Below are 21,512 nucleotides of genomic sequence, written 5' to 3' on the forward strand. Positions count from 1 at the left end.
TCCTTAAATTTGAGCCAGTTGGGCTGTGGCATCCCTACTGGTATATTCCCACTGGATTAAATATTTCAGTGAAGCAGTAATGAAGAATGGTTTATCAAAAATTTACATATATCTTATACTTACAAATAGCAGTTAAACTCGATTCAGTATCCAGGGAGGCTAATCTGTATCTTTTAAAACGTCTGTAGGTACTGCGAGTACACACACCCTAGATAGTCCCCTGACCTGGACTGGGGTGTTTTGTTTCAACCCCCCAAGATATCGGTGAGCTCAAAAGCCATCAATTACAAGGACTTCTTTGAGGGCACTGTTTCTAGTAAGCCCCACAATCTGTAGACATTATCTTTGAAGGTCAATCTCTTTACTTCAATTTTAATGTACATTACTTACCCTACAAATGCTTCAACAGCCATTGATTCAACATTTATCATTTCTTAAATATTTTTATTTAATGTCATTTAAAACATCTGGACGTTGCGGCTGCCCTTATATGTATGTTATTGCTTGGCGAAAAATTAACAATCATGATAATTACCTGCACGTAATTGTGTGTATTAATAGGTTATCATTATAGTTAGTTATACGTTGGAAATTTCTATTGAGATTGTACACAATAACAAAAACGGATCTTATCAACCTTGACATTAAACGATCCAATATTGTTGATTGAATACAAATTATCACACAATTATTTTCGTAATTACCTACAGTCACGGCAAAAATACGTAATATTACTAATTTAATTATGTAAGATTTTTAACATTCCATATAAAAAATATGGTCAAAGAAACATGAGAAATTGCTAAATATGCGGGAAAAAAACCCACGTGGAAAATTTATTTATTTAACCATTAAAATAGATTTGCACCAATTTTTTAAGATTTTTATTTTAGCGTCTTTACGGACGTTACCCTTGACTATATCCATCTATTTATATCTTAGACATGACCAATTACCACTCCTTAGAAACACATATGGTATTGCTCTGTTTACTAGATTTATTTTGTATCTTATTAAACTAATATTTATATGTAACATGTTCTTTAAGTCTCACTCTCGTGCAAGGCCGACCCTATGCGGGCGCAATCGGAGCAGTCCGCTCCGGGCGCCAAAATTGCCAAGGCGCCAAATCGTTGATAATACCTAACATCTAACGGTCATAAAATATTGCAAATCATCCGAATATTAATGATTACAGTGATCTCCTACCTAGGCCTCCACTGGTTTTATTATACTGTCATAAAAAAATGTGCAAATTTAATAATAAATGCCTCCGTGTAAATATTAAAACAAAATGTAATTTTTTTAATTCTTGTTTTCCTTGGGGGGGGGGAGGGGTTGAACCCCCTAAGCCCCCCCCCTTTGTATACGCCTTGGTATTAATTAACACCAATAAACATCTTTGACATGCAGTTTTTTTTATAAATACTTTCATCTTCCCAAATCGCACAGTTATAATATCCCGTGATTTGAAGAGTAAATGCTATGTGTCGTACGTTGTAATGCCATATGCCGTATATTTCTGCGCTAGTAAATTATGAAGCACTATGTTACCGAAGAAGGTAATTTAATTCTAGGCATTTTACAACGGTTACGTTTATTTGGCCAGCACTGCCAAGGTGGGGGCAATAATCTTCATTTTTATCTATAATATTTTTTATTAATTTTTTTAAAAGTTTAACCTTCATTGAAAGAACAGCCTCAAGATGGGGCATACATTTCGTAAGTACAGTCCTTATATTAAGTTATTTTCTATAATCATTTCGATTAATGTCATCGCGCAACTATTATTTAATATTTTTCGTAGCCAAAACAGTACAACCCTCATGTGCAAATAATGTTCACCATAACATTAAATAATTATTTTTTAAAATTGATATTGTTTATAACTAAATTAGTATCCATTGATTGTATGCCTGTAATATTATGTGTAAATATGCTTATGAGTGTGTTCAAGTATGTTGTGTGCATTTGAGTGTGTGTATGCCTATGAGTATATTTAAGTATGTTGTGTGCCTTTGAGTGTGTGTATGCCTATGAGTATGTTGACTCTGTTATATTTTTTTATTTATTTTATAAATATTAAACGATTACAATTTTGGTGTTTTTGTCAACTACCATGTTAAGCTCATGCCCGTATTATGGTAGTCATACATGATTTATATCGCTCTCTGGTTTCAATCCTGGGATTGGTTTGCAGCAATTTTATCTAATCTCCTCTTCCATTCTTCCCTGTCTTGTGCGGCTCTTTTGACTTCTGCATATGATGAACAGCGCACGTCCACCAGCAGGTCCTCCAGGTACTCTCGGCGTGGGCGTCCCCTAGAGTTGGTCCCCTCGGTCATACCCTCTATTATGACATGCAAGAGGCCTTCTTGTCGTATAACATGGCCGATCCATCTTGCACGCCTTTCGGACAAGGTCCTGAGCAGGTGCCTTCCTCCTTCGATTCTTTGGAGAACCTCCTCATTTGTAACATGGTCTCTCCAAGAAATTCCTAACAGTCTTCTATAGGACCACATCTCAAAAGCCTCTAGTCTCCGTTTATCTCTTTCGGATAGGCACCATGTTTCGCAGCCGTACATCAAGATACTCCATACATAGGTCTATATAAAAATAGCAAAATGATATTTTGTAGGACAAATAATAAAACATAAGGGGAAAAGACGTGGTATGGTAAAACTAAAATTTAGAAATTAGATTTTTTCATAGAAACCAGGAAATTTCATTAGAAATAAAATAAAAACTAAACTGATTAAACTGATGAAACTGAAAAAAAGAACTTTTAAAGAAAATACAATTTAAAATTAAAACATTGAAATATTATTTCGATCTGACTTTGTATTTTATGCCTTGGTATTGTAGTCACTTGACGTATTCATTTTCTTTGTATCTTTTCCTTATATGTGTGCTTTAGTCTAATAAAATTAACAATTATTTTACAAGCAATAATTATACGCCTGAAACACTCATCCATATTGAAAAATCTCCTGATAAAAGATACATGACGCCAACGGGACTCGAACCCGTGTCCTTTCGATTTCCGGTCGACAGCTCTGACCACTGAGCTATGGCGGCTTATCTCTTATCCGCGAAATAATTCAATATATACTAGTGTTTCATTCAACAATTACTGCTTGTCACATTTTTTTTAGTGTTTCAGGCGAATAATTATTGCTTGTAAAATAATTTTTACCCTTTGTGCTATGCATAAAAAATCTTGTCTTAAACATTAGTTTACCAAAAAAATAATAATTCATAAAATTAATACTGTGATATTTACCTGCTGACAAACTGCTTTGGCAATTTAGCAGGTTCTTGTAATGAAGAATAAAATTTATAAAAAAACACACAAACAATCTATATCAGCACAAGTTGATGCTTTTAGTAGTAGTTTTAGAATAGATATAAAATGTTAAATTTTATAGCTAAATGAAATATACTTATTTTTTTTAAATATTCGTTTATTCACTAACAATTTACATGACCCTTTTCTACTGACTATTTGGTTCACTGACCATATTCTAAAAACCGACTCAGAGCGGTCTATTGTAATATTACTCTCCTTCTAGTGGCCATTTGAGAGAGTAAATAAGTTCCGGGTGGGTGAAACTTTGGTTAAACCCTCTGTTTTTACATTAAATACGAGTAGATAATCATTTCGCACTTATATCCTTATCGCTAATATTATGACATGAATAATAAAGGTCAGATACGATGCATCAAAAGTAGACACAATAGGCACTTGAAACTTTTGTACAAGTCCAAACTATAATTTGCGATATAAAGGGATTCACTAAAGTTTCATGCAAGATAAAACTGCACATGAAACTTTTGTACAAGTCCAAGCTATAATTTGCTTTCTAAATGGGATTCACTCAAGTTTCATGCATGAAAAAACTGGACTGTTTCATGTATGAAAAAACTGGACTGTTTCATGTATGAAAAATCAAAACGTATATTTTTATAAAAACATTCCTTTTTGATTTTGTTTTCTCCATTGAATGAATGAATGAATGAGATGGAATCTTGGAAGTGGAAATGAACCCGCTTGCAGCTGAAACTCGACAGATAGACTCGTTGTCGGTGACAAGTTTTTGTGGCACTCGCACACAGTCGCCATTTTCTAAAATTGATTAACATCATATTAAGTTTGATATTGTTTTTAAGTATTGAAATACATTTTTAAAGATCACAATGGTTTTAGAAGCAGTCCCTAGGGAGACAGGTTGAATTGTTTACTAGAGAAATTGGCTAGCAAGTGATGTTGCAACTAGGAAGAAAATTGAAAATAGATGTACTATAATAAAAACACTTTGTATTTTATTGGTTGATTTGCAAATTTTCGCACCTGGCAATTATTCAAATTGAAGTTCATTATCCTACATCACATTATTATAATATTGTATTTTCAGGTGTTTTGGTGCTTTTTTTAAACTTCCTCATAATATATTCGGAACCTTTGGGTGAACCTTCTGTAGAAGTGAAGTATATGAACGAGAGAAAATATTTTGGTGTTGATACTTACATCAGCATCTCAAGATCTGCAGATACAAAAGGAATCAAATTGGACGTCGTCCAGAGTAAGTTAAAATTGAATTATTAGATTAGTAGATTTTGAAAAAAAATAAATTGGAATCGATTTATGTCAGTTTTTTTGTGTTTCTTAAATCCTCAGTTGTCAAAGTTATATTTGTAAAATTCATCAAACTAAACAACCAATTTCATAATTCACTGACTCCGACAAATATTAAAATAGTAAAAATCAGTGTATTTTTACTGTGCTGCAGGGATGTAGACCGCTACAGTTAAAAGTAAAAAAAATGTATCGACAACTAAATATGATAGTATTATAATAAAATCATTTTAGTGATTGGAGTACAAATTTTTTAATCCTGCGGCTTTTGTGTTTCAGATGGTGAAGTAAAACAAGAGGGTATTGTAGGACTTAATGTACCAAATAACGTAGATGTTAAAGTGATACACGGAGAAAACGGAGAATCCAAGTACATGTTTGGAGAAACTCTGTTAGTGATGACCCCCGTAGAAGCTCCTGGAGGCCAACTTATCAAAATACAGTGGAGAGGTGTAAATAGAGAAAGAATGCAAGATTGTTACAATCTGGGTGAGTCAATTTTAGTTTTTGTCAAATTTCACCAACACGTAATAACATAAAATCATAACTACAAACTTTACAAACCACTTTCCTTCAATATTAAATTAGACAATTCTCGTATATTTACAAGACGTGACGCTTAAATTGTATATTTTTAGGTGAATATAACTGGTATGGAGGGCCAGAAAACTGGTATCAGGCGTGGCCAATTGAAAAGCTGAACTTCAACGACTATTCCTACGTCACCAAGGGGGAAAATAATTGTGCCGTAGCAGAACCGTACTGGTTCAGCTCAAGTGGCCTGTTCTTCTACATAACCCAAGATATCCCCTTGTTTGTGGATCAAAACAACTGGCAGGACAATTGGGTCTGTTTCATCAGCGACATCAAGGCTCCTTACTCCGAAAGCAGAACAGATAACAACCTCGACTATTTTCTCGGTATATTCTCCGACCCTCGCCAATCACACGAATTCGTTGTGAATCACTTTTTCAAAAAGCCAGTCGGAGTACCAGATTACAGAATGACACAACACCCCGTTTGGTCTACCTGGGCTGAATACAAAAAAGATATCGACGAAGCCACCGTCATGGACTTCGCTCAGAAAATCCTGGATAACAATTTCAACAACAGCCAACTGGAAATTGACGACCTTTGGGAGACTTGCTATGGTTCATTCAATGTGGATACCAATAAGTTCCCCGATCTCAAGCGGCTAACTGACAATTTGAAAGCGATGGGATTCAGAGTGACTCTTTGGATACACCCTTTTATTAATCAAGGTTGCGAACCTTGGTACACTGAAGCACTTGATAACGGGTAAGTGCTTGTCTAAAAGCTTATTTACTAAACGTTCAACTAACACTAGTCTGATACTGTGCAGACAACCTTAAAAAAAACCAACAAACCTAACGAAATTGTGTGAACATTTTCTTTGAACGTTGATGCTTTCAACTCTCAACCAGTTATTTATAATTATAATTAAATAATATTAAAATAATGACTTTAAAATATGTCAAATACCAACCCGATATTCCAATGCTGTGCGTTATAGAACCAACATAAAATACTTCATTTAAAAAAGGGAAGAAACCAAATCTCCCTGACATGACGGTGAAATCTTATAACCTACGCCAAAAGATGATCTTTATGCCGCGAGATAGTGTTTCCTGCATTTCTCCAACGGTTTGCTTTTAATGGTATTCGTGAAATCGCTAGTAAAACAGAGTTTGTCTTGAGAGCAATATGAAAGCCAAAATATTGTAGTTCTCACCCCTTCCATAATTATAATCAAGCAACTTGTACCGTGCATTTGTCTTGTCTGCGCGCGGCAAGTAATTGTAAAATAATACAGTAAAGTTGCCGTGCACTACGAACATGCAATAGGTAGGTGCAAGCGCCCGGCCGGATCTTCATTCCTTTCATTTTCATTTTTCTTTAGATATATTTATATAAATAATCATTAAGAACATTTTAAAAGGGTAATATTACCACATAATGTATATTAATATCTTTGAAATTTTGTACATATTTCTCACCACACCCCAATTTTAAAAATATTATCTGAAAATAAGTTCACTTTTGTAATAGACTTCATAAACTGAAGTTAAAGTCAGTATTTAGCCATTTAGCGATGTCTAAAAAGTGTATGTATTTTACTTTTTTTAATTTTCGCAAATTCACACTATAAAACAAAGAATAACTTCCGCATCTCCGGTGCGACAAGTGGAAGGACGTTCTACGGGTTTATATACAGCATCATTTTGATGAAATATTCTTCCACCTAAAATACAAGAAGTTGAAGAGTTGGTTCAAATTCAGAGATAAAGACGTAAAAATACGATCGACTAGATTTGGTTTTTTGTGAATTTCAGTGCAACTTTATGAAAAATTTACTAAACCATTTAAGTGGAACATATTTTTTTAATGTTTTTTACCGAGGTTGAACTTATAGACCAAAAGCAGGTGATAGGTAGGTATAGTGTTTCAAACTTGGCATTCCTGGATTTTTTTTTTTTTTTAGTAATTTTATATTTGAAATTCGTAGTGGGGGCCCAACAACATTGAAACAAATTTTCATCTAATTAATTGAATTATTTATTAAAAACTAAACAAAACCGTAAATTGAATTACACACCTATTGTACTGCTATAACGCGAGTATAGGTTTTCTTTTTCTTAGCTTGCTTACATTTGGATATTTTGTTTTGCTTTTACTCCCCATTTTCAACTATGGATCTGTAAAAACTCATTATTAGTCATTATAAATATAAACGGAAAGCATTTTTTCATGGCAAAGAAATCATTAATTTAGATAAATAAGGAATAAAACTATCTATTAACAAGTAGTATTTGGATATAAAAAAGCAGTTTTTTTTACTATAATACAACTATATTAATTAATAAATATATTTTTTTTGGTTTTAGTCAGTATTAAACCTTCCTCCCCAGGGGTGGAGTCAACCGCGCTAACTGAGCGGAGTGCCAATTTGGTAGGACCAAAATTTATTTCGTATATTAACTGCTGTAATGTCATCCGACAGTGAGTCTATCTGTCGAGTTTCAGCTCGATTGGATGTCGGAAATTAGGTTAATTTCCACTTCATTTATAAATTCATTAAAGAAAATGAAAGTGAATTTCAAATAGATGTATTTTAAAAGCATAATATTTTGGTCACGTATAATAATATCAGAAGAAACACCAAATTACCTTCACCGTTTGAGAACCAATAATGCTCATAGATAAAATTATATCAACAAGGAAAAAAACCGTTGAAAAAACTGCCGGAGACCTAACGTCCGTTCTTTGACACTCTCCGCGGGCTTCTGTAGAAACAATACAACGTCTTACGAATGGCAAGCGGACTCTAGAAATATTTGACCTAAGCGCCAAACTGGTTTTTGTTTATTTTGTGAATAATTTTATAAGAATGAATAAAGTTAATCAAGGGAAACGGTCGCAAATAATGTTAGCCATATAAGTGTCATTTTAAAAGTTTATAGATTATTTTATAATTTACGCTTATATTTTTCATGACGTTATTAACAATTTTATTCTATTTCTGATCAAAAAAACGACAGAACAAGCTTCAATGTATCCATAGCATATTTTTTGGTATTTATAACCGGTGACCGGTTAAATCATCAAAATGATAATTCATCACATCTCTAAAAAGTTATATTAAGTCATGAAAAGTGATGAAAAAAAAACTTTATTAACTGGGTTAAGTAGGTTAGGTTAAGTTAGGTTTAATTTTTTTCATCGTTTCTAATGACTTTATATCACTTTTTAAAGGTGTGTTGAATTGTCACTGTGTTGAGTTATCATGGAACCTTATAATCTATACCGATTCGTAGTAAAAATTAATCTAAATAGTGATTTCACTTATAGCATCACCTTAAGTCGCTATTAATGCAATATTGTATTGCGCTCTCAACTAGAAAGCAGTTGCATTCACTGATTTTTCAGTTATACCTTATATTGTACAATTGCGAAATATAGCGTTTATTTCGTAAAGAAAGATAATGCGAGTTGGTGTGAAAAGTGGCTTAAAATTTAAAAAAAATGATGAAATCGGTAGGTATACAAAAACAATATCTTTTGATATTCTAAACCCCCCGAATGAAAAAGACCACGAACCGCTATTGCTCTCAACCAAGTTTTTGAATTTATTAGCTGTCTTAGATATAAAAAAAAGATTTTGTGTTTCAGGTATTTCGTGAGAACCGAGCAGGGAAGTGTGGACACCCAATGGTGGAACAGTAATGGCGCCACAGCTGCCTACATAGACTTCACCAATCCAGAAGCAGCTACCTGGTGGTCTAACAGACTTAGAAATCTACAGACCACATACGGTATCGACAGCTTCAAGTTCGATGCCGGCGAATCAGGGTCCTCTCCCCAGGCAAGTGCAACTGGCTTTGACTGCAAACTTTAATCTTTTATCGTAAAAACAATTGCTCTTGGTAAGTTTTAAGTGCCATGTAACCTTTTTACATATGAAAATAATAACAAATCTAAATCTAGTATCTGTAATTTAATCAAGAACCGTGATAAGTACCTACGTAACAGATATGCACTAGGTATTTACTGCTAATGAAATAATGCTACATTTTTTTTGAAAACAAATGTATTTTAATACTGATGTGAGATTAATCAAGATGTGAGATAGCGTTGTTTCAAAAACAGATGAAGATGATTGCAACAAATTCTTTCTTCTTTTCTACAATTAAATCTAATCTCTCGTGGAGTCAGAGGGCATCTATTTCACAGAATCCTATTTAAAAAAACTAGAAAACATTGGTATTAAAGGCAGGGAACTCCCAATAATGAAAAATTGTATGAGTAACAGAACACAACAAGTGAGAATTAATCACCATACTAGAAAGGCCACTGCCGATTACATATTCTATTTACTATTTACATACTTTGATCTATGCAAAATTAAAATAGATAGAGAAATTATTAACTACGCGGATGACACAGTTTTACTATTCAAATGAAATGATTGTACTAAGGTGTACAATATAGCGGAATTAGGAATCACGCAAGTTATTAAAGCAAGTTAGACACAAACGTACTTACTCTAAACATATCGAAAATAAAATTCACAACATACAGTAAAAAACACATGCGTAGACACCAAAATCTGCGATTGCTCTACTATAGAAAAAAACTGACCAAATAAAATATCTAGGAATCATAATAAACCATAACCCCAGTTAGATAAATCATATCAAACACATCACAAATAAACTCCACAAAACAATACATATTTTCCTGAACATAAGAAATATATTTAAACTAAAACAATGTATTATACACTTTGCCAATCCATTATAAAATACGGTATAATTGCTTGGGGAGGAACAACAAACTCAGCTATCGGTCATATACAAAACATAAAACCTCTGTCGATAAATACAAGCTTTGGACAAAGACACCATAATTACCAGGCATTCAGCTGACACTCGACACAAAAAAGAGGGAAACAAAAACCATTTGCCAAATACAATTAAAATATGGATTAAAGAATAAAAAAAGGCTATACAGTACAGGCTCACATTACCAAATCATATTTTATAAAAAAAATATTCTAATGTATCAATAAAAAAAATAATATCAACGATTAAACTCAATTTTTGTTTTTGATGGGTACTATATTTGGGTTCCTTTTCGAATGACATTTTTTATTTATTTCTAGGTTCCCGTTCAAACTGGCGACATAAACCTACATCCTGGTCTTATTACTTCTAGTTATGTGGAAACGTGTGCGGAATTCGGATCAATGATCGAAGTGAGAACAGCAAAAGCGTAAGTTTAAACGATATACGAGTAGGTAATCCGAAAAAAAATGTTTGAAATAAAATATTAAAAGCGATGTTTCAATCTCATACTTTAAAACTCCAGGTGGCGATTAATAGATATTTAGACTTTAAATTTTAGAGTGTATCAGTACAAGCTTGTACTTATACGAGGAACATACATATATACAAGCCAATAATATGTATATTTTTATCCACTCGAGCGATGTTTGGAATAATTAACGAGCTTGTAAAAAATATTTTGAATAAAGATATTAATCAAATAGTATGGTAAATACATAAATATATATATATTGGTGTGTAAATACAAATAAATGTAAATATAAATTAAATTCACCAATCGATCTAGTGGGTATATCACCTCGAATATACCTTAGGTAATGGACATAAAAATGGCTTGAAAAAATAAAGTCTAGAAATGGTCGATTTAAACACAAAAGTGGTTTTTATTTTATAATAAAAAAAGTTAATCTAAATAAAATCTCACAATATATATTTTTGATGTTGTTTCTTGTAAAATATGTATATAAAAAGTTTATGCTCATATTTGTAATAGAGTAATTAACTTTGTTTTCTATCACACATATATTGAATATATAAACGAAAAATAAAATAAAATGGAGCTCTACAAAATTAACTTGATCACAGTATATATTATTTTAAATTTTAATTCTACTATAGCAAAACCGTAGGAAAAGTTTCAATTTATCCAAAGCATATTTTTTGGGATTTATTATGTAAACCGATTAGTGAGATTAATCAAAGATGGTGATTTCACTGACAGCTTCGATATAAATACGAATGATGCCCATAGGGTACACCACGTGACTATATTTTTGGTATCAGGAGGGTTCGCGAATGCTTTGAATAAACTACGACATCATTCGTCGTTGACCGCCGAAAAGCGCACATAAAAAACTCATAGACTAAAAATACATCAATGAGCGCAGTCCAATGTGGGAATTATCTGGGCGCAGGGTCTGAACTGTCTACGAATCGGGTTGCGTGACACAAAAATGAGGGACGTGTGTAAATTATAACACATTTGTAAAAGTGCCAGATTAATTTATTGATAAATCACATAGAGGGAGATGGTCACGCTACCTTCAATATCAATTTGCATGTCTATATGTATAAGTAACTGTATATACAGAATACTGACATTCTTTTTTTTAATATTTTGTGTCAAAAAATGACCTACTTCTTTAGTCGCTGCTTCGTTGCTGAGGATAGTGACCTTGCTCCAATTTCCATGGTGAACAAGGCTCCGTTCCTTGCCGTCCTGAACTGTACACCGACACGAGTTTGTTCATCATCTTATCATTGACGCAAATGATCTGGAAACCACTATTTTCTTTTAACAGGTCGCAGGACCTGCCAGTCTATGTTAGGATGATAGACAAGGACAGTCGCTGGACGTTGGACAACGGCCTCCCCACCGTGGTGACCACCCTGCTCCAGATGAACATGAACGGCTACCCCTTCGTCTTACCCGACATGATCGGGGGAAATGGCTACAACGGGAGGCCCAGCAAGGAACTCTTCATCAGGTGGCTACAGGCCAATGTCTTTATGCCCAGTTTGCAGTACTCCTATGTGCCGTGGGACTACGACCAAGAGGTTGGTATTCTGGAGTTTTGTTTTATTTTACAATATACATCGCATAAATGTAAATATAATGATTTTTGAAAAGTAGGTGGACACATTATTCACTAGGAAATATATATTGTTTAAACTTGATTCAACGGCCCTATTTGGAATAATAAATTGCGCAAGTGGATTTAACTACGGACGATCAATGTGCGTGTATATGGGAGGGCCGGCCCTGTAGTCCAGTCAAGTTAAACATGAAAAGGGGGTTGTGCTTGCAAAAGGTCCAGTCATTCTGAATTTTTTATATGTTGTTAAGACCTAAACCAGTATTAAAAAAAAATTGCAACTTCGAAAGTGCTGTGCGAGCGGCGGTGAACCTAAAAAACACGGAAATTTTCGGATTTTTTTCAGTTTTTGCTCAATATCTCAGTAAAGGAAGGGTCTGACCTGTATAGTCGGTATACATACTTTTACAGTAAACTAAATTTTCTATAATTTGAGACCAAAGCAAGCTATATAAAACAATTGGTTTTCAAGATACAGTTCTTCAAAAATAGGCAATTTTTTCCAAAAAGTGAAATTTTTTCTAAATGGTCACTTATTTTGTAAAATAATTTCTAAAATACGCATCTCACGTCAAATATTGAATGAAATAAAGTTGTTGTAAATTTAATAAACTTTTATTTGAGACTAGATTGATATCTGTAGACTAAACGGTTCTCTCAAAAATGGCAGATAACCAAAAACAGTCATAAGTGGATTTTGGGTGAAATGCAAATAAACTGTTCTCACGTTTTTTTATGGTTTTATTTATCAAACAGTTAACAGATTTTTGATGAAAAAAAGAAAAGATATTACATCTATCGGGAATTACGTCATCTTCAAACATTGTTTTATATACCTACATACCAAAATGCTTGTACAAACATCATGGTACCTACTATAAGGACAAATTACATGTACACAAAAAATAAAACTAATATAAATCATGTAGGTATTGTGTCTTGGTTGCCAAATCATGTCTTTCTTTTTATCTTAGCTGGGAGAGGCGCCCAGTCTGTAGTCGGGTCATCTTCATCGTCCGAGCATTTCAGCTCTACATCCGGGACGTTAATGCAAAATTTGCCACCGCATGACTGACAGAGGACTGAGCAGTGGAGCCCAGCATTTCTACACGAGCAGCTCCCAGAGCATCCTTTATTGCATTTACACGAAATTTTTCGCAAAAGGGCAGGAGGTGCGGGATCCATCGTGGTGGGGATGGGGGTGAGTCCTTGAGAAGACAGCTTCCACCCCCATTCAGTGGGATTCAAGTTGACTCCCCGCCACTTCTACACTTGGAGGTAGCACCTTGCTGCATGGTGGCCTGCAGCATCTTCCGTCGGTGGCAAACGGGCGAGGTTTATGTTTGTTGAAGTGACAAACGTCTTATACCTCAGGAAATCCAAAGTATCCCTCGCGATGTCACCCCCATATAGAGCCACGAAGCACTTGATGCCTGCTTCACTCACGGCTTGTGGGGTAGAGTCTGGCCGAAGGAAGACCTCCACTTGCTCAGCAAGTGGTTCACTCTTGCTCAGAAGTGTGCTGATTTTGGTCTTTCCTTGGCCAAACGGTGCTGAGGTGGTATCGCACCCGGCAAACGCGTGAGTAAATAGTACCGTTCCTGGTAATTGTCGGGAGTCCTGGTTGTTGTAGGAGGTCGTAGAGTAGTGACAGCAACCAGCTTCACCCTTCGTGCTCTTCTGAAGATATACGTTTGTCTCTTCAGCGCCTAAACCATTGAGAAGAACAAGCAGGACGACATTTTCTCCCACTATGACGACCCGATCGGCATCTGCTATTTTTGATAACGCCATCATGACGATCTCTCGATTAGCATCTTCTTCGGCAACAGCCACTTCTACTCCCTCCTTCTGAAAGGCGTCACAGAGAAGAGTTATAAGGCGTCTCTTATTGTTTTCATTGCCCAAAACATGCTCTTGAGCAATTTGAATTACTGTGGATTCATCGAAAGTCAATTCGTAGCTGGAATGAGCTGCGTAGCGCCGGAGTCGTTCCGCTGTTTTGGTGTTTTTTTTGGTGACATCTTCGGGTAGCCGTCAAAAACGATGGAGACGTTCTTCCCAAAGTGGTTTCGGACGTAGGTGGTATAACGCGCCAAAAGTGCTCGAACCGTGCTTTTCCGCTGCCACACGACCTTGTGCAAGAGGTAGCCAACATCCAAAATGACGTGAGTGCTGGCATCTATCGGCGTGTGGCTGGAAAGAGGAGTGAAGGGAGAGTACAGAGTAGATTTTGTGCCCTTGCGCATCCCTTGTTCATTGAACAGAGACATCGGGAACGGGGCCAACTCATACTTGAAGTCATCCTGTAAATCCTGTTCAGATTTCTTTGCAATACACACTCGCTGAAAAATTGTGAGCGGATCCACAGCCACTCTTCTGTTTTTGTCCGGCAGTTTAACGGTTGAGGTGATCGATGCCAGCGTGGTAACTTTATGTTTCTGTTTTATTACTACCTTGTCGTACATTTTCCCCACAATTTTCATTACTCCTTCCGTTCCAACTCTCTGGGCTGTGTGGCAATTAATTTCAGGACCTGCCAGTAAACCACTACTGATAGAAATTAAACTTTCAGTTTTGGGAAATGGAGGGTGGAGAGCAAACCAGTTTTTTAGTTTTTCCACATCACTATTATCTCGGATGATTCGAGAAGGTCTCATGTCTACATGCTGCTCTCCAGTATGACATGATAAGCTGAAAAAACTTTCCAGTTCTTCACAAATGTTCAACATAAACACCATTCCTGTTGTCCACCTTGCCAGAACACTTTCGGAGATTCCTCTTCCTTGTGTCAACCCACCGTAGGTTTTCATGGATCGCATCAGCTTCTGCTCAATTTTTAGGTCTGACCACAACCCAGACCAAAACTTGTCAGACCGGCGAATGGTGAAGGATCCTTTTGTGAACATGTCGTATTCACTTTTATCCATCCGATCTTATAGAGCCATCATATCCTGAAGATAGAGGTGCGCGCTCTTAGCATAAAAAAAATGTCCAGCTGCGTGGAAAAAAGGGAGCATCTTGTGGACAGTGTACAAATGAAGGTTCCAATCACCAGCACGCTCTGCCTGGATGAATAGTTTTATCAAAGTGGTCATACGAAAGTATTGGACCCACAACTGTGATGTTGGACCATTCGATTTAATTTTCTCCAAGGCACTTTTAAATTTTGCCTTTAGTATTTGGTAGGTATCAATTTCTTCTGCTGATATAGTGAGAGACTTTTCAGTGTCTCGCAGCAATTTTTCAGTCTCGTCTCGCTCCTCAGGAGTTATGTCAACCTCATAAAAAACAATGCTGGCCAGTGTGAGGTTTGCCAAAATGTGGGCTAGAACAGCTCGTGAATATGCGTGCCCATTCATATGGGTACCCATGGGTAAAGGTACTAATGGGTACTTGAAATTTGAAATAGTCGTAATTATATTATAACCCTAGGATAAACCCACGATGATTAATGGATTTACTTCACAGCACAATAAAACCATAAAAAGACGCGAGAACAGTTTATTTGCATTTCACCCAAAACCCACTTATGACTGTTTTTGGTTATCTGCCATTTTTGAGATAACCGTTTAGTCTACAGATATCAATTTAGTCTCAAATAAAGCTTATTAAATTTACAACAACTTTATTTCATTCAATATTTGACGTGAGATGCGTATTTTAGAAATAATTTTACAAAATAAGTTACCATTTCGAAAAAATTTCACTTTTTGGAAAAAATTGCCTATTTTTGAAGAACTGTATCTTGAAAACCAATGGCTTTATATAGCTTGCTTTGGTCTTAAATTATAGAAAATTTAGTTTACTTTAAAAGTATGTATACCGACTACACCGGTCAGGCCCTTCCTTTACTGAGATATTGAGCAAAAACTGAAAAAACTCCGAAAATTTCCGTTTTTTTTAGGTCCACCGCCGCTCGCACAGCACTTTCGAAGTTGCAAATTTTTTTTTTAATACTGGTTTAGGTCCTAACAACATATAAAAAATTCAGAATGACTGGACCTTTTGCAAGCACGGATGTACATCTTGACTGGACTACTGAGACAAATGGTGCTAGCGCATTGGCTCCTTGGCGCCTTGGCAAGTAAGCGCCCGGAGCGGAATGCTTTAATTGCGTCTTCCCAGGACCGGCCCTGACGTCAGGATAGTTTAGGTGTGTAAGAACGCATAGGAAGTTTCGGATATATTTTTATTTTACTCATTTTCTGCAGTATTTTTTTTTATTGTTAAAATAATATTGGGTCCAATGCGATTCTTTCCTATGGAAGGGATCGTATTTAGTTTGTGTTTAGATAGTACTTGCATTTTTTTATAGGAATTTCGAATTATTATGTGGCGTGCATCTGTGAATGCTGGGGTAAGCGACGTAGAGATGACATTGACGGAAAGAACTTAAAAACTGAATGATTGCCCTTTTCAACAGACAACAGACATCTGCAGGAAGTTCACCGACCTCCATGCACAGTACACGGACACCATCATGGAGTCCTTCAAAAAGGCTGTCCTGGACGGAGTCCCTGTGAACCCCCCCATTTGGTGGGTCGACCCCACGAGCAAAGCCGCGCACCCCATCTGGGACGGTAGGAAAATACACATTTTATCCGTTTTTTTTAAGTGCACCTCCCAAGAGCGCCCTTGCCTGTACGGTGTAACAATATCACAAACGGGAAACATTGTAAGGCAGGTTAATGAAGGGGCTGCAGAAAATTAGAGATAGCAAACGGTCTCCCCCGTTGCACAGAATGCCACTAAGTATCAAGTATATGGGAACTTGTACTCTACTTTGATAGGTATCTACTCTTCAGCCAATGCTGTAACAACTGGCACTGACGAAATCTTCAACAACAACAATATTCTTTTATATCCATAAATACAAAATACAAGAAATAACAACCAACACGTACGATTATATTAGTAAAACTGGATCTCAGGGTAAAAAAAAATAATAAGCAACTATGACGTAAAACATTTGGGCGAAAAAGCTTCCCATACAATATATAGTACTAAACTCTACAACAAAACCTCACTCTCATTCAGAATTCCCAATAATGTTATAACCTTTAAATCTCGAATAAAAGCTGGATACAAAACATACGAAGATCGGTAATAGGAACCCACCCAGAACCACTTAACTTCACTGAAAATACAATATATTTATAACTATTTTAGAAAAAAAAACACAACGTAATGTATTTATAATTACTTCATATTATTCATACTACAAAATTTTAATAATATATAATGAAATCCTGAACACGGGAGATCCCAGTGAGAAAATCATTACCTCTATTTGTTACAAAAACGGAAGATAATAAAATATGTTAATTTTACTTTCTTTTCTGATTTTATGTCCGGGTTAAATCTTCCCCATAGGAAAAACTAAACCCTTCCACACACTTTTCCACTAATTATCATCTAGTTAATCAACATTATGCAATTGCATTATATGAGCAAAATAAATACAAAACAATACAAGAACAACACGTCAACTCACCAGAGATCAAATGGGAAAATAATTCACCGACTCCAGATATTTTCATATCAGAGGGTTCGGCTTGGTAGAACTTCTAACAGGGCCTATAAATCCTACTGATCCCTCAACATAAATATTTAAAAAATCTTTCGTTATCCTACTTGTATTTAAAATGACTGATTTTTGCATTTTTATTTATAAATTTTTTGATAGATCTAATACGCCTAAATTTTTAATGAGAGAGCTAGGTATAATGCCAGTAGCCGTAATAACGAATGGTAACATTTTTAAATATGATTTAAGATTTTCACGGCCAAAAGTATTTTTGTTATTTGTTTTTGGGGTGTTATGCCGTGTTGCGCTAACTCCTTCTTTAGCCAAGGTTTCGGACAGCATTGCACTGTCCATCATCAGGGCAGATGTGTTATTTTAACATATCTGCCCTGATGATAGACACTGCAATGCTGTCCGAAACGTTGGCTAAAGAAGGAGTTAGCGCAACACGGCATAACACCCCAAAAACAAATAACCAAAAAAAGGTAACATTTTTGTAGTCTGAGAATGCCAAATTCTTTTTATCTCATTTCCCAAATCTGTGTATTTTCTTATTTTTTCATTAACAGATTTTTGAATATTACAGGAATTTGGAATAGCGACATCAATGATATAGGTTATTTTTTTAATTTTGTCATGTAAAACTATATCGGGTCTATTATGACTAATCGTTCGGTCTGTTAGTTATCATAATATATTTTATAAAATTCGTTTTCTAAAAATGAATTTGGTTCGTATTCATAATATGGTATTATATTACGGCAGTCAATCAAGTTATGTTTAATTACCGAACTTTGGTGAATTATTTTTAAAACTTGGTTGTGCCTAAATGTATACTCGGACGGTGCTAATATAGAACATCCCGATATAATATGTTCCATAGTTTCCGGAAAAGCCAAACATTTTCTACATAAATCATCAATTTGATTTGTATCTTTGATTATATATATATCCTATATGGCAAGCATAAATACTTCTATTGCTGCGCTCAACTCTCCAATACTCAACCATTTGTTTGACGAAAATTTGTCAACATAATACGTAAAATTTTATTTGACCAGGAATCTAATAATTCCTGGTTGGGATTTATAAAAATGTTGGCATTCGCGTCGTATAAATTTAAAAGTGTAATGTTTCTATCTGCCTTGTAAATTATTTTGTTCATTTCAGAGCTATGAGCTTTCCTATGGAAAAAAATTCTTAGCATTTCTACCTGATTATGTTTCAAAGAAGTTATTTTGACTATACATCTACCTCCTAAATTTCTAGGTAAATTAATTCGTTCTATAGCTGAATTTGGATGATGGCAATTAAACTTTGTTAGCGTAGTTCTAATTAATCGTTCTAAGTTATCTAAATCTGTATTGGACCATTTAATTATGCCAAATGAGTACGTTGATAGAGGTATTGCCCAAGTATTTATTGCTTTTACTAAATTTTTAGCAGATAGATTGCATTTTAAAATTTTCCTGATGCGACGAAAAAATCTAACCTGTTGAACTTACTTTTTAAACAAAAATACACCGGTTTTTAATAACCCCCCCCCCCCATGGATTTCAAATATTTTGTGGGGAGCACTCATTTTGAATTTTTTTTGTGGGGAATTATCTTTTATAGAAATTCTCTAACAACCCCCCCATGGAAATAGGAACCGTCAGGTATTCAGTGGCCCGCCAGTGATTTAAAATCGTCAATTTCGCCCAACTGTTAACAAGGTTGGGCAGCCTTGGTCTAATCTATGTGATTGTGGGTATCCTAAATACGAATTATTATTATTAATGTACAAAACTGTATGGTACATACCTAACGATAGAAAATTAAATAGTAATTTATTGTCGTTTCCAGAATTTCTTTTGGGAGAAGACATACTGGTGGCACCAATTCTGGAAGAGAATGCCGTTTCTAGGAATATCTTCTTGCCCAGCGGAGAGTGGATGGCGGAGGGGGATCCCGCCAGGACTTACCAGGGAAGAAACTGGATCCTGGACTACCCTGCTCCCCTGGATACGTTGCCTTACTTCATCAGGGCTCCACTTCCACAAAATTAAAATCTGTTTTCAGTCATCACAGTAAAAAAATATAAGTTGAATTTTTTGTTTCAAATAATATTAAATTCAAAATAATAAAATATATTTATAATATAATCACTCCATTTAAATATGTAAAATAATGGTAAAATAACTGTAATTTTGTAACTAATTTTGTTAAAGGACAACTCATGATTTTTTTAGTGTACCGTGTACCTATCACTTTATACCAGCTTCATACAATATGTATTATAATGGGGAGTTGAAGGTAACGTATTATTTTATAAGGAAATTGCTGCAAGCCGTTCAGAGGTGGATTCAGGAACTGGTTGCAATAACAAGTCATGTGATGAAAATTGTAGTTTTGAGTTAAACGCATCTAAAGGTTTTGAACATCTTTGTGTTAAATATATAGGAATTTTAAGTAGGTATGTAGTGTTATGATGAGTTTATTCAGCTATATAGTTACATTTTAAAGTTTTGAATTACTTTATTATTTGTCATAATATATACGTTTGATAAAAATTGGTGTAAGGTTACGAGTTCTTTTTGCATCTATTGGAGACAAATTAATTATAAGTTTTGAATTTAGATACAAAACGTAGATATTTGTGTATTTTTTAAACATTATGAATAAAAACCACTCGAGCGATTGGTGTCATCTATATACATTTATTGTATTATTTAATTAATGCATTTCCTCAAAATATAAGCATTGAAACTTATGAATCTGCTTACTGCGGCTTAAAGCCAATGAATCCACTTAGATATCACAGTTTATCCCATAGTTTTAGGGTCTGTAAATTTGGCACACTATGGCAAGTGATCGCACAGAACGTTTTTGCAAACTTGACATAATATATATTAATAAAATCGCTCGAGTGGATATAAAGTAAAGTGGTGTAGAAAAAGTAATTTTTATATATTGTTGAATATAACTAAACGTTCAGGGTTATTTTTAATATAAGTTTGTAGAAGTTGAAATCATCGCAGAAAGAAAGCATTTTGAGGCTTCATAAATTTAAGCAATGAAAGCAAATATTTTTTCGCTATTGTTCCATAGCAACAACCTTTGAAGGCTCAATTGAAAAGTTTGTAAAATAGTATTTTATAAATAAGAAACAGAGAGTTCACCGGAGGGTATATATACCCTCTTAATCGCTGTCGCTTGTCATAAAAAAGGATTGTTACAGAGAAGCCCATGAACTCGCATTAAAATATGAATACAAGAATCACTTTTACCTAGTGTTCGAACATTGGCGAGTACCTATGTAGCTTCGTCTGTGTAACACAGCAGATAAAGAAGAGACGGGAGATACCAAAAAGGCGATGGAAGCAAAAACGACTTGTACGCATTTAAGTTGTTATTGAATGCATCTCCTCAAAACACACAACACAGGATATTAAGTATATAGGAATATATCTCAAGCACACGGGAGACATACCCAGTATGTTGCAACTTTAAGTGTTCTCACAATAATTCTAGTTTGGCCCTGCTAAGAGGCTTTCTGCAATAATGAATTGTTTTTAAAAGCATAAGACATCAAAGTTTTTGTATAAGTTTCATAACTGCATAGTTTTTACTTGCGGCGACACCTGTTGGTAAATATTGTACATGTTTTGAAAGAAAATTTACTTTTAAAGTTGCAATAAACTCACCCCGCTCTTTATGACATGCATAATGAAACAGCACATTGAAGAAAATATTCTCTCACTTGACAAAAGTTGGTTGATAGAAATCCAACGCTTTTAAGAGCAAATAGTTGAATCTAAAAAAGGTTCATACCAATCTAACAAAGCAATCCGATAATATTGAAATATTTCCATAATGAACGAGGATAATAGTCCAAAATATTT

The 21,512-nt window shown here is 34.8% G+C and overlaps 1 protein-coding gene across 1 annotated transcript; it reads left to right on the forward strand.

The window, feature by feature from the left end:
• The first annotated feature begins 1,682 nt into the window (after positions 1–1,682).
• Positions 1,683–20,213, forward strand: LOC149425771 (alpha-galactosidase MYORG-like). The gene is made up of 9 exons (XM_089644821.1): positions 1,683–1,722; positions 4,416–4,583; positions 4,916–5,125; positions 5,275–5,935; positions 8,828–9,020; positions 10,320–10,429; positions 11,805–12,060; positions 16,525–16,681; positions 19,474–20,213. The coding sequence occupies exons 1-9, from the start codon at positions 1,707–1,709 to the stop codon at positions 19,674–19,676; spliced, it is 1,974 nt and encodes a 657-aa protein (XP_089500947.1). The 5' UTR covers positions 1,683–1,706; the 3' UTR covers positions 19,677–20,213.
• Positions 20,214–21,512: the final 1,299 nt, after the last annotated feature.

The sequence above is a fragment of the Hesperophylax consimilis genome, chromosome 2 (genome assembly GCF_061612785.1).
Source record: "Hesperophylax consimilis isolate HC1 chromosome 2, BYU_Hcon_1.0, whole genome shotgun sequence".
Taxonomy (NCBI): Eukaryota; Metazoa; Arthropoda; class Insecta; order Trichoptera; family Limnephilidae; genus Hesperophylax; species Hesperophylax consimilis.

What these genes read in the sequence shown, in the direction of transcription:
- LOC149425771 (XM_089644821.1), top strand. An exon ending in CAAATTGGACGTCGTCCAGA is followed by an intron (nt 4,584 to 4,915) that starts GTAAGTTAAAAT and finishes TTTGTGTTTCAG; the next exon opens with ATGGTGAAGTAAAACAAGAG. An exon ending in AATCAGGGTCCTCTCCCCAG is followed by an intron (nt 9,021 to 10,319) that starts GCAAGTGCAACT and finishes ATTTATTTCTAG; the next exon opens with GTTCCCGTTCAAACTGGCGA.